Below are 11,695 nucleotides of genomic sequence, written 5' to 3' on the forward strand. Positions count from 1 at the left end.
GAGCCAGGCTCAGCGTCTCTGTTCAAGGAGCAGGGGGGCAGGGGCTCTCTATGATACAGCAGAGGGGAGGGGGCATCCAGATTGCAGGGATCCCTTCCTGTGTTGGGTTGGGGGGTTCTTGTTCTGTTGGGGGGCTTGGGAGGATTTATGGGGCATACTATAATCTCATTGGGTCTAGCCCAGCTGCTCAGCCCCAGAAACTGGCAGTGCCAAGCATGTGCGGAGGGGCAGGGAGCTACCTATAAACTGCCCCTGCCTCCCACCTTCCCCTGTCCGGTCACAGGGACCCCTGTCCCCTGAGTCCCCACCTTCCATATGGTCACAGGGACCCTCTGCCCCCATCCCCTGTGCCACTTTCGCCTCTATCCACCCATCCCCATGCACACCCCCATCTTTCCATTCACACGCACCCTCTCTCTCCCTTCCCCCAACACACTCCTTGGTCTGTCTAGCCACCCATCCAGACACTTTCCTATCTCTGGACCAACCAGAGGCCCCTGTTGCTCACCTGTCTGTCTGTCTCTCTCTGTGTATTCCTTTACTAGCCCGCCTCGCTCCTGGAGTGTCCCGGCCTGGGCCGCCCATTGCCCGTGGGATCCTACCCAGCCCCGAATTCATTTACTGCATGAGCGCGCGGAGGAGGGGGGGGAAGGGGAAGGGGAGGGTGTCTTTGCAAATTTGACGTGTGAAAACAAAGTAGGTGGCCTGCTGTGAGTGTCTGTCTGTCTGTGTTTAGGGGTGTCCGTTGTTGTGCAGACTGTGTAAGAATGCCGGTGCGTGTAGTTTTGTGTGCAGAGCGACGCGTGCAGTTGTGCAGCGTGTGTGGTTGTGCAGCGATGGCTGTGTTGTTGCACAGCTATGTGTTGTACAGAGATGTGTGCTACGGTGGTGTACAGGGGGTGCGGCGGGGGGTGGGGGGGTCGTACAGGTATGTGTGGTGTGGCGGTACCGGGGGGTGTTGTACGGGCGTTGTGAGGTTCAGGGTGTGTGCGGGGGTGTACAGGTGTGGGTGTTGGTGTGGCGTTGTTATTGTAGTACTGGGAGGGGGGGGCGTGTTTTTATCTTGAGTCGGTTTCTCTGAAACGCATCTTGAACGAACAAAGCTTGGAAACAACACAGAAGGGAATCCTTTACTATTGCACAGCAAGCAGGAGGAAATCACACTATATTTGGATATCTACGTCACCGAGCACTGAGTCAATCCCCGGACCGTACCAAATAGATTTAGAACGCGGGGGGGAATATTGACTTTGATGGCCTTTTAGGGGCTGACCAAACTCTGATTCCGGGCAGAAGGGGGCATCTTAATTGAACAGAGCCCAGCGGAACCGGGGTGGGTTGTTGGAGAGGGGATTCCCTGCTTTCCTGATGACTTGAAAAGGGCACGGGGTGGGACTCGCCCCTCCCCTCCCCCAGCTTAAAGTGAGGCGGCCCCGAAGTTCCCATTCATAAAAAAGTAACCGGGCGGGAGGCAGTTGAGAGGCGCTCGCCGGGCTGACCTAGGCATAGCACAGCCCCAGCGGAGAGACGGACATGTTCAGGGACTACGGAGCGGGCAGAGCCGACGGCCCGGGATCCTCGTACAACCCTCGCCCTCAGCACCCTGCCCTGCGCAGCATGGGGCCGGCCGCCGCCTCAGGGACCCCGGGAGCAGCGCAACAGGTAAGGGGCGAGCGGGGCAAAGGGCCGAGAGCTCGGTCGGCCTGTCCCCACGCGCGCTCCCCTGTGTCTGCCTGTCCGCCTCGGTGCACCCCTCCCCTTCTGCCTGTCCGCCTCGGTGCACACCTCCCCTTCCGTCTGCCTGTCCGCTCCGGTGCACACCTCCCCCGCTGTCTGCCTTCCCCCCCCCCTCCCAGTGCAAACCTCCGCCTGTCTGTCTGTCCGCGCCTATGCACAACTCCTGCTTTGTCTGTCCCTCTGTCCCCATACGCAGCTCTCTGGCCATAGGTGCTGGAACTAGGGGTGCTGCCCGCACCTTCTGGCTTGAAGCAGTTTCCACCATATCCAAGCTTTACAGTTTGGTTCAAGGGCTCTCAGCTCCCCCACTGTACAAATTGTCCCAGCGCCCCTGTCCCCCACTGTGTGTCAGCCTGTCCCCATCCCCACCCCCCTGTCTAATCTATTCTCTAGCCATCCCCAGCCGTCTAGACACACCCACCCTGTCTCCACACCCCCCTTTCTTTCTCTCCAGCCTTTGCTCCTCCACACACCCAGCCACTGCCAGCCATCCCTGCCCGATCCCCTCCCGCCCTGCTCCAGCCAGCCTTTCCCCGGTCTGTTTTCTTGCCCTCTCCTTTCTCGCTCTCTTTAGTTTCTGGGGAGGGGGGCGATGACTAATACTCTGGGTTGATTCACCCCACCGCGTGGCGGCCGCTGGTTTGACCCCCCCTCCCCCTTGACGCAAGCAGGCACTCGCGTGCCGATGGCTGAGGAATGTAGGGGGTTCCCCCACCCGGCGCTCTGCAGCAGAGCTATGGGGGGGGGCTCCCCTCGTTTGCTGCTGCCTGAGCGCCCGGGTCACAGACCCTTGTATTGATCTGGCGCTATGCGGGCCTGGGGTGTCCCTGTCCCTGCCTCCCGCCCAGCCACATAGTGGCAGCTGCAGGGAGACACGCCAGAACCACCTGTACCAGTGGAGGGGGACTCCTCGCCAGGTGTCATCCTACAGGGTTTATGACACACCGATTATCCCATCCAGGAGGGGGCTGCGGAAGCAAGTGCACCAGGGTGTCTAACCTCAGCGGGTTTGTGGGTCTGACGGACACTCGGTATTTTAGCTCAGGGAAGCGGGGGGAGAGCCAGGACTCCTGGGTTCTGTGCCAGCTCTGCTCCCCTTTCACTTGGGAACCCACTTCACCTCCTGGCACCTCCGTGCCCTGCAGGACGGGTCCAGAACGTAAGCCACAGGGCTGAAAACCGGAGGTGGGGGGGGCTCAAGGCCAGTGTGTTTTGCCAGCTGTCCCCGGGCAGGGTTTAAGACTCGCCTCCCCCTCCGGGCTGCCCGCAGCCAGCGGTGGGACCCAAGCAGCCCAGTGGGGCGTGGGGGGGAGAGACAGAGACAGACCCCAGGGCTGGACACACTTCCAGCCCCTCAGCCCTCCATAGCTGGCAAATAGTGAGGCACCCGCCTCCCCCCCCCTCCAGCGGCTGGATGCGTGTTGTGCGGGGTGGGGCTGGGGCTCCAGGCTACGGCAGAAGGTGGCAACAGGACAGACCTGAAAATGGGGCGCGAATGGGGGAATTCCCTCCTCCTCCCCAGTCCTGGCTCCCGGCTGGAGCTCCGCGGTGCTGTGTCACGCCGGGTGAGTCACGGGCTGCGCTCACCCCGGCGGCCCCTCCGCTCACCGCGGCCTGGCTTCCAGGGAGCCGAGATTCCTCAGCAATTTCCTCTTGCATAAGGGCGCCGCTGCGACGGCTGCCAGCCCCACCCCAAAGCCAGCTGCCGCGCCTGCCGGGCCCCTGTCAACAGCTGCCACACAGGGGATAGAGAGACCCCAGGCATCCTGACGCCCAGCTTCCCTCCCCTTCCCCACCCCACCAGGCCCCCCTCTCCTCCCAGAGCTGCAAAGAGAACCCAGGAGTCCTGGCTCCCAGCCCCCACTGCTCTAACCCAATAGACTCCGCTCCCCTTCCAGAGCCCAGAGAGAACCCAGGGGCCCTGGCGCCCAGCCCCCACTGCTCTAACCACTAGTCCTGGGTGGGGTGGCAGCCAAGATTCAGTGCTTGGGAAGCTCTGCTCCCATGCCCAGCCCCCTTTGTGTTTTGGGGGAGGCCCCAGTCCCTGGGGCAGTATCTCCCCGAGGTGTTCTCTGTCTGACACAGAAGGCGTGGCCAGTCTCCTGCCCCAGGGCTGGGCAGCACCATTAAGCAGCACAGTGAGCTGGGGTGTGACGCCAGGGCTGGGGAGGCACCCACTAGGCCAGGCAAACTGGGTCAAGGGGTGGGGAGGACACAGGGAGGGTTATCTGGAGGCAGGATTTCTGCGCACACCCTGCTGTTCACATGCAGGAGCATGCCAGAGGATCAGGCTGACTCAACGGCCCTGGGAGCTGGAGTCACCAGTGTGTGCCCAGAGCGGCGACACGGAGCCCTCTGTGTTGTCTCCACCCACTCTGGCAGGTGCTTGGTCTCTGTGCCCCCACTGAGCCCTTGGCCTCTCTGTTGCTGAAAGGACTGGCTAGTGCCGAGGTGGGGATGGGGCCCGTGCACTATGTTGAGACCCAGCAAACTTCTTTTACATGGAGGTCACGCAATGGGCATGGGACAGAAGCAGCTGTCATGCTGTGGCTGTGGGGCCCGGATCTGAGCTGGCGTCTTCTAGAGGGGAAGACCCCATATCCCATCTCCATACCTCTGAGCCAGCCAGTCTTGCAGCATGGGGGCTGGATTGCAGCTGGCGCCTACTCAAGGGAAAGGGGCCTGTATCCCATTCTCTACCCCCTGAGCCTGCCAGTCCCTTGGTCCTGGCTCCAAGGAGGTGAATTCCTCTGCCCCGTGCCCTGGGCTCTGCCCCTAACATTCGCCAGTTCCTAAAAAGGTGATGGGGCTGGGAAGTGACTCTAAACCTTCCTGTTCTGCTCTGCCCCATTAGCTCCTCATTCATGTAATAAGTAGCCCCCATGGGCACCCCTAAATATGGGCAGGAGGCAAACAGTGGGCATGGCATGGCACTAGCAAAGTATCTGCCCCTCTGCCTATTGCACCAAACCAGCTGCTGTGCCTGCACCACTCTGTCCCCTGCTGAATGGAATCCTGACCATGTAGCTGTGTATCTTACACACTATACTGCCAATCACCAGTGGGGATTCTCCCAAAGCCTGTGAGGGCCTGTGCCTTTGGGGTGGGAGGGTAGGAGTCCCCAGCCAGTGACTGGCCACCATGCTCAGAGACAGCATGACCTGTAAAGGCCTTCAGAACAGCTTTGTATTGATTCAGGCAGGCTGGGTATGGGATGGAAGGGGCTTTGGCTGAGGGCTTTGGCCGAGGGCACTGCCAGGGTGACATAGGGCCTAATAGATAGGTGTAGTCAGGGCTCCTGGGTTCTACTCCCAGCTCTGGGAGGTGAGGCAAGTCTACTGCAGAGGGGTGCAGGGAAGAAGAGGGGACTGGGAGTTATGATCCCTGGGTTCTCTGCCAATGACTTGCTCTGTGAACCAGGGCAGATCTCTCTCTCTCTCTCTGTTGGTTGTGCCTCAGTTCCCCATCTGTAAAATGGGGCTATCAGGACTTGGATTACCCCATGACCCCCAAAGGTTTAACCCCAGTAGAAGCCTCAGCATGGATTTTGGGTTTAAAATCCCAAGGCCAGCAGGGTGGGTTATTTGACTGTTGGGAGATAGAAACCACCTACAGCATTTCCAACCTCCACACACCAGCACTGGGGTGGGAGGGTTCACGGATCCACAGGCTCAGGGCTGGGCCCCAGCTGTAAACGGTCTCTTGGAGGAACCCCTTCAGCAATGGGGCCCACTTTCCCTTCAGGGCAGGCCACACAGCCTTGCAGCCCCTGAACATGAGCCTCTGGGCTCCAGCCCTCTTGCGCCACACCGGGTGTGCTGCCCAGCCAGCCCAGCTGAGACAGACTCCTAGTCAGAAGCTTGCCCGCTCTTCAGGGACTAATGCACCTCAAGACGCATGTGCAGTGACACCAGACAGCCCTTTGCAAACAGGCGGGGCCTTGAATCACCTGCAACTCAGCACTGGAAGTCCTTAGGTTAGCACAGAGAACTGCAGGTTAAGACCGAGTGTGAAATGGAATCTCCTACAGCTGGGCTGGTGGGTTGCCCTGGCTTGGCAGGATGGACTATTTTTCCCTGACCCTTCCATCAGTCCCAGGTGCAAGCAGCCAGCCTGGTCCAGAAGCCGACTCTTTAGCTCCTGCTGGTGACCTCCCAGTTCTTTGTCTCCAGGCAGGGCCAAGCTGAGTTCACAACCTCACCTGCGGAAGCTTCCCTCTGCTGCACAATTATTGGCATGTCCATTGTCTCTCTGGACCCTGTCTTGGTCTGGGTCGGTTTCGATCAGTTCCTTAAAGACCCATTCCCTGTGGGCCAGGCAGCAAGGCCGTACCCACAGCTCCCGTCCTCACTGCCCCCAAGAGCAGATGTAACCCTTTTCCTCCACTTGGGAGCAATGCAAAGTACAGAAACTGAGGAACACAGAGGCTTCATAATAATGTTACAGAAAATCCCCACATTGTCACAGAGGGTGAAGGGTGAAATGAACTATCAGATCCAATAATGGGGGGTTGGGGGGATGGTGGAGGGGTGCTAAATATGGAACCTTCCGAGGCCTCATTGGGCGCCTGGGGACGAGTGTTGAATGACAAAGAGGAACTTTACAATTATTTAAAGTGAATTGTACTATGAATACCTGGTTCTCATGTGTATTAGGGCAGCACCTAGAGACTGTGGGCTGAGAGGGAAGGGGGATCCCATTGTCCCAGGTGCTTCATGGACACACAGTAAGAGACATGGCTGCCCCCCCAAGATCTCACAGTCTAAACAGACAAACTGGCAGCTGTGAAATCAAGACGGGATGGTTTCTAATGGGTCTGCTCTAATTCAACCAGGAATTAGTTCAGGGCCGTCCTAGGAGCTGGGCTATGCAGGAGCTCAGACTAGATGATCACAATGGTCCCTTCTGGTCATATAATCTGTGAAGGGGAAATGGAGGCATTAAGAGTCAGTGGCAGGAGCCTGGAGTCCTGAACCCCGGTGTATTATTTGACTTGCTGTCAGATCTCTGATGTCGTCTCCAGTCTCAGCCAGACACTAGCAATTTCCATTAACAAAATTGTTTTTTTCCCCCAATGTAAACCTGGACTTTCCTTGTTTATTGTTTAAAATATCAGCCCCTTCCCTCACCTCAAAGCACTTCACAAAGCCAGTCACTTTAAGGCCAGGAAACCTCTCTGATCATCTGTCTGACCTCCCACATCGCCCAGGGCAGAGTTTCACCCACCAGTCCCATCGTGCAAGGAATTCTTTCCTTTCCCTGACTTTATGGACATCAACCTGTTACATTTCCCGCCTCTCTGTGTTATCCCATTTTACTGCTAGAGAGCCTTCCCCAGGAAGAGATGCAATGACTCACCTGAGCTCCCAGGTTGTCAGTGGTTAGAGTTGGGAATTTAACCCGAGTCCTGGCTCCCAGGCCCCCCCAAAGCCACCCTGTATCCACTAGATGTCACTCCCTTCCCAGGGTCAGAAGGAGAATTCAAGTGACTTGACTCCAGCCTCCCAGCTCTAACCCACTATACCTCACTCCCCCATTAGAGCTTGGAGGAGAACCCAGGGGTCCTGATTCCCAGCCCCTTCCTCCCTGCTTCCTAGACATGCTGCCTCCATAAGGGTGTCTAAGGTCACAAGGAGACTGAATGCAGCTGGTGACCCAGGATTTGCTCCTGGAGCAATTCACTGCTGGCCCCTAAGCCAAGCCAGGGCCCCCACTGCAGGCTGGAATGCTTTGCCAATATCTGGGGCCTTGGCAATGGGGATCTTTATTTGGAAGCACCAGGTGCCCTTGTGATGCTGGCAGTGCTGCCCTCTGCCAGCTGCAGCCAGAACTGCTCCCCCAGGTCCGTGTGTCAGTCCTGCCCCCTGTACAGCCCGTAGCAATGGGGAAGCCTCTTTGATGACAACGCACCCAGCTGCCCTCCCCTAGCCTCTGGCCTCCTCTAACTGCCGCCTCCTCTTGTCTCCCCAGAAGTTCCCCCCAGGCACGAGTGCAGGGGCTGCCAGCTTCGTTCCCAGCCTCAACACCATCACCTCCAGCCAGGACCTGCAGTGGATGGTTCGGCCCACGATGCTCAACACCTGCTCCTCGCCCTCCTCCTTCACAGCTGCCCCATACCCCCGCCCCTATGCCCCCTACCCTGCTGGGGCCCGCCCAGGTGTCATCCGCACCATTGGGCCCACCCTTGGGATACGTCGGAGGCACAATGAGCATGTGAGTAAGGCAGTTATTGGAGCAGGGGTGGGGGGAGAGGGGCGAATGCCTAGCTCAGGAGGGCAGTGGGGTGTAGAGGGTTAGAGCAGGGGAGGGGAGGGAGACAGGAATCCGGGGGGGTGTGTTGCTCTGTGCCTCAGTTTCCCACTCCAAATCCCCAGGACAGTGAGAAGCTGCCCCCTGATTTGCAGTGGCTGGAGGAGGTGGGAGAGGGAAGCGTGGCTTTGCCCAGGCTGGGGGGCGGGGGGAGGCGAATCCCCTTCTACCAGGAGAACCAAGTAAGGGTGGCTGGCACTCATTCCGCCCTAGGGCTGGGCCCCTTGCCACAAACGCCACAGGGCAGTGGGGCCACCTAGTGGCTAACATCAGAACCACAGACAGGACACAGGGCGCTGTCCATCCGGAGCTCTCCAAATGCTTAGCAAGGTGGGTTCAGAGAACTATCCCCACACAGAGAGCTGGGGATAACCCCCAGGAACCCTGACTGCCAGCCCCCCTGATCTGACCACTAGACTGCACTCCCCTCCCAGAGCCCTGGCTGCCAGCCCTGCTGCTCTGACCACTAGGCCCCACTCCACTCTCAGAGGCCTGGCTGCCAGCCCCCATGGTCTGACCATTAGACCCTACTCCCCTCTCACAGACCTGGCTGCCAGCCTCCCCAGTCTGACCACTAGGCCCCACTCCCCTCCCAGAACTAGAACCCAGGAACTCTGGCTCCCAGATCCATTGCTGTAACCACTAGAGCCCATTCTGGTCTTCGAAGGGAATCACACAAGCTGGGATTTGGCTGGGGCATTTGGGTTCACACCCTGGGGGCAGGCAGGAGAGGAAATGACAGCATGCTGAATCATGGAGCCACAGGGTGACTCAGAAGGGAAGGGGCACTGGGGCCAGCAGCATACCGGGACTGTTCCCTCCACAGCCTGTGGAATCCAGGCAGCATCTGAAGCCACTGGGGCCAGAGAGGGCTGGCTCTCCCTGAGCCAGACTTTAACCCTTGCCCTGTCCCCCAAAACTACCCTTCCCCTCCCCCAATCATCCCTATATACCTCCCCCAAAGCTAATTCCCCCACCCTAACGAGAAAAGTACCCCAGTCTCATCTTAGCACTGAGTTAGGGATCCCTGTATAAGAAGCCCCCCACGCCCCACCCCAGAGGTGGCTGCATCTTTAATGCACTGTGAGGGATCCCTGTGGATATTATTGCTTGGGAGTGAAAGCCTGACAAGGACCTGGTCCTTGGCAGTTTTCCATAGACCGGCATAGAAGGGGGATAGATATGGCATCACTGTCACTCGTTTGAAAACCCCTGCCCCTCTCTTGCCCCCACTTCAGATGACCCCTGAGGAAGAGGAGCGGCGCAGGGTAAGACGGGAGAGGAACAAACTGGCTGCAGCAAAGTGCCGGAACAGGAGGAAAGAGCTAACGGACTGTCTGCAAATGGTGAACACCCCCTACTGAGTCCCCACAACACTCCCTGCAGCACAGCGCCCCCAGCACCATGCAGGGGCACTGGGGTCGGCCCTGGCTGCGAGGGGAAAGTCCCCCTACTGACTCCCCCTTCAGTTCTCATTGGAGGTTGCCCATGCAAGTTCTGACCCTGCCTGGCTCTGCAAGAGATGGAATCAAAGCCACCTGAACTGTGATGGCTGTAGGGCAAGATGTGCCCTTCCCACTCCTAGAGCTGGGGACAGAACCAGGCATCTCATCCCCTCCTGTGCTAACCCACCAGACCCCATTGCCCTCCCAGAGCTTTGGATTTTACCTACGGGTCCTGGCTTCCAGCCCCTCCCACCCCCAGTCTAATCACTAGACCCCACTTCCCTCCCCATGCCAGGGATAGAACCCAAGTGTCCTGCCTCCCCCTGACCTGTCTCTCCCCCAGGAGACGGACCAGTTGGAGGAGGAGAAGTCGGGCCTGCAGAAGGAGATTGCAGAGCTGCAAAAGCAGAAGGAGAGGTTTGAGCTGATCTTGGAGGCCCACCGGCCAGTGTGCAAAGTGCAGGATGAGTCCTCGGGAGAGGAGGAGGAGCCGGGGGGGCCTTCCGCCCCACCCCCTGTCAAGCAGGAGTCCCTGGAGCCTCCCACAGCAGTCCCACGTCGGCCCCCACCGCCGGTGCCCCCACGGATCAGCCTTCCCCCCAGCGGGGTCCTGGAGCCTGAGGCCCTGCACACCCCCACCCTGATGGTCACACCCTCGCTAACTCCCTTCACTCCCAGCCTGATCTTCAACTACCCTGCCCCAGGGGAAGGGGAGCCCCCTGCTGGCCATACCTTCCCGCCTGAGCCCTGCAGCTCTGCCCACAGGCGTGGGAGCAGCAGTGGTGACCAATCATCTGACTCCCTCAACTCCCCCACCCTGCTGGCGCTCTGACAGGCACGGCTCCCCCAGCCCTGTTCTTCCTGCTCAAGAACCAGCCTCATGACCAGGAACCTTCCATGTGGTTCCAGACAACTCTAGAACTGTTCCCTGTCATCCCAGGCCCTTCTGGAACCATCCAACTCAGCTGTGGTACCTTTGTGATCATTCTAGCACTTTTCCCCATTATCCCAACTTCCTGTTCATTCCAGACACATCTGGAATTTCCCCTTCCACTTTCAAACCTTCACTGTCATTCTAGATAATTCTAGAAGCACACACATACACAGTCCATTCCAGGCTCCCAATTATTTCACACCCATCTGGAATTTCCCCCTCAGCTCTCGAACTTTCACCGACATTCTAGAACCTTCCCTGCCATCAGTGTTTCTTGATTATTCCAGGGCTCCCTGGAATCTTTCACTCACGAGCCAGGAATCTGTCCATCCTTTTACCATCATTGCCGAAGAATGTCTTTGTGCTTCAGAACCATCCCAAACCCTCCCACAATCCCTTCCTGTCTGTTCTAGAGCAGCCCTACCCTTCCATTCCTTTTGGGATGTGGCAACCTTCCCAAAATTCCCATTGTGCTTGCTGTTTTTTTCTGGAACCTACTAGAGCTTTCCTCACCTCCTCCTGGATTGCTCTGGAATATCCCCAGCCATTCATGGTCTCATACTAGATCCTAACCAAATGTCCGAGTTCAACAGGCACTCCTTCTAGACTCTGACTGACCATTCTAGCACAGCTTGTTCGTTCTAGAACCGGTCTACCTGTTCTATGCTGCCATTGCTCATTGGAGAATACTCACAGCTGTTCCAGACCTCTCTTGCTGTTTCTAGCCCTCCATCTGACTGCTCCAGAATTCCCTCATTCTTGAACTCACCTGAACATCGCAAACTGCCCCTCCAATCATTGTCGAACCCACTCCCAGATCCAGAACAAACTCAGGTGTGCGGGATTCTACAGCACTGGCCAACCAAGACCCAGGACTGACTTTTTTGGCTCCCAAGTTCCAGAAGCTGATCCAGAACCGCAGGGCGTGCTCTGGACTGCACAGCGTTCATTGTTGGAGCTACCATTTCTATGCTATTTATTGTCACTCAAAGAGTATTTTTCTACCGATGGTGTCTTGTGTCTCGGGAGACAATTAAAAGCTACAAGTAGAGACAGCTCATGTGTGTGTTTCGGGGGTGGGGTATAGGTGTTGGCTGGTATATGACTTGAGGGTGTTGGGGGGTGTATGTGGTGTGGGGGGCATTGGGCAAATATATGAGTTGTGGGAGGGGGAGGTGGACTGTTAGGGGGATATAGAGAGTGGGGGGATATGTGAGGACATGTGAGTGGCAGGGGTTTTGCTGGGGGGTGTATGAGGTGGGGCATGTGG

The 11,695-nt window shown here is 58.0% G+C and overlaps 1 protein-coding gene across 1 annotated transcript; it reads left to right on the forward strand.

Moving 5' to 3' along the window:
- Positions 1-1,132: 1,132 nt before the first annotated feature.
- On the forward strand, positions 1,133-11,476 carry FOSL1 (FOS like 1, AP-1 transcription factor subunit). Its single transcript, XM_027818568.3, has 4 exons — positions 1,133-1,662; positions 7,708-7,950; positions 9,285-9,392; positions 9,835-11,476. The coding sequence occupies exons 1-4, from the start codon at positions 1,534-1,536 to the stop codon at positions 10,321-10,323; spliced, it is 969 nt and encodes a 322-aa protein (XP_027674369.2). The 5' UTR covers positions 1,133-1,533; the 3' UTR covers positions 10,324-11,476.
- The last annotated feature ends 219 nt before the right edge of the window (positions 11,477-11,695 follow it).

The sequence above is a fragment of the Chelonia mydas genome, chromosome 7 (assembly GCF_015237465.2).
Source record: "Chelonia mydas isolate rCheMyd1 chromosome 7, rCheMyd1.pri.v2, whole genome shotgun sequence".
Taxonomy (NCBI): Eukaryota; Metazoa; Chordata; order Testudines; family Cheloniidae; genus Chelonia; species Chelonia mydas.

Excerpts from the sequence above, each read along its gene's own strand:
- FOSL1 (XM_027818568.3), top strand. The coding sequence starts at position 1,534 with ATGTTCAGGGACTACGGAGCGGGCAGAGCCGACGGCCCGGGATCCTCG. Across the intron at positions 1,663-7,707 it reads CCCCGGGAGCAGCGCAACAG|AAGTTCCCCCCAGGCACGAG; the intron begins GTAAGGGGCGAG and ends TTGTCTCCCCAG. Across the intron at positions 9,393-9,834 it reads TAACGGACTGTCTGCAAATG|GAGACGGACCAGTTGGAGGA; the intron begins GTGAACACCCCC and ends TCTCTCCCCCAG.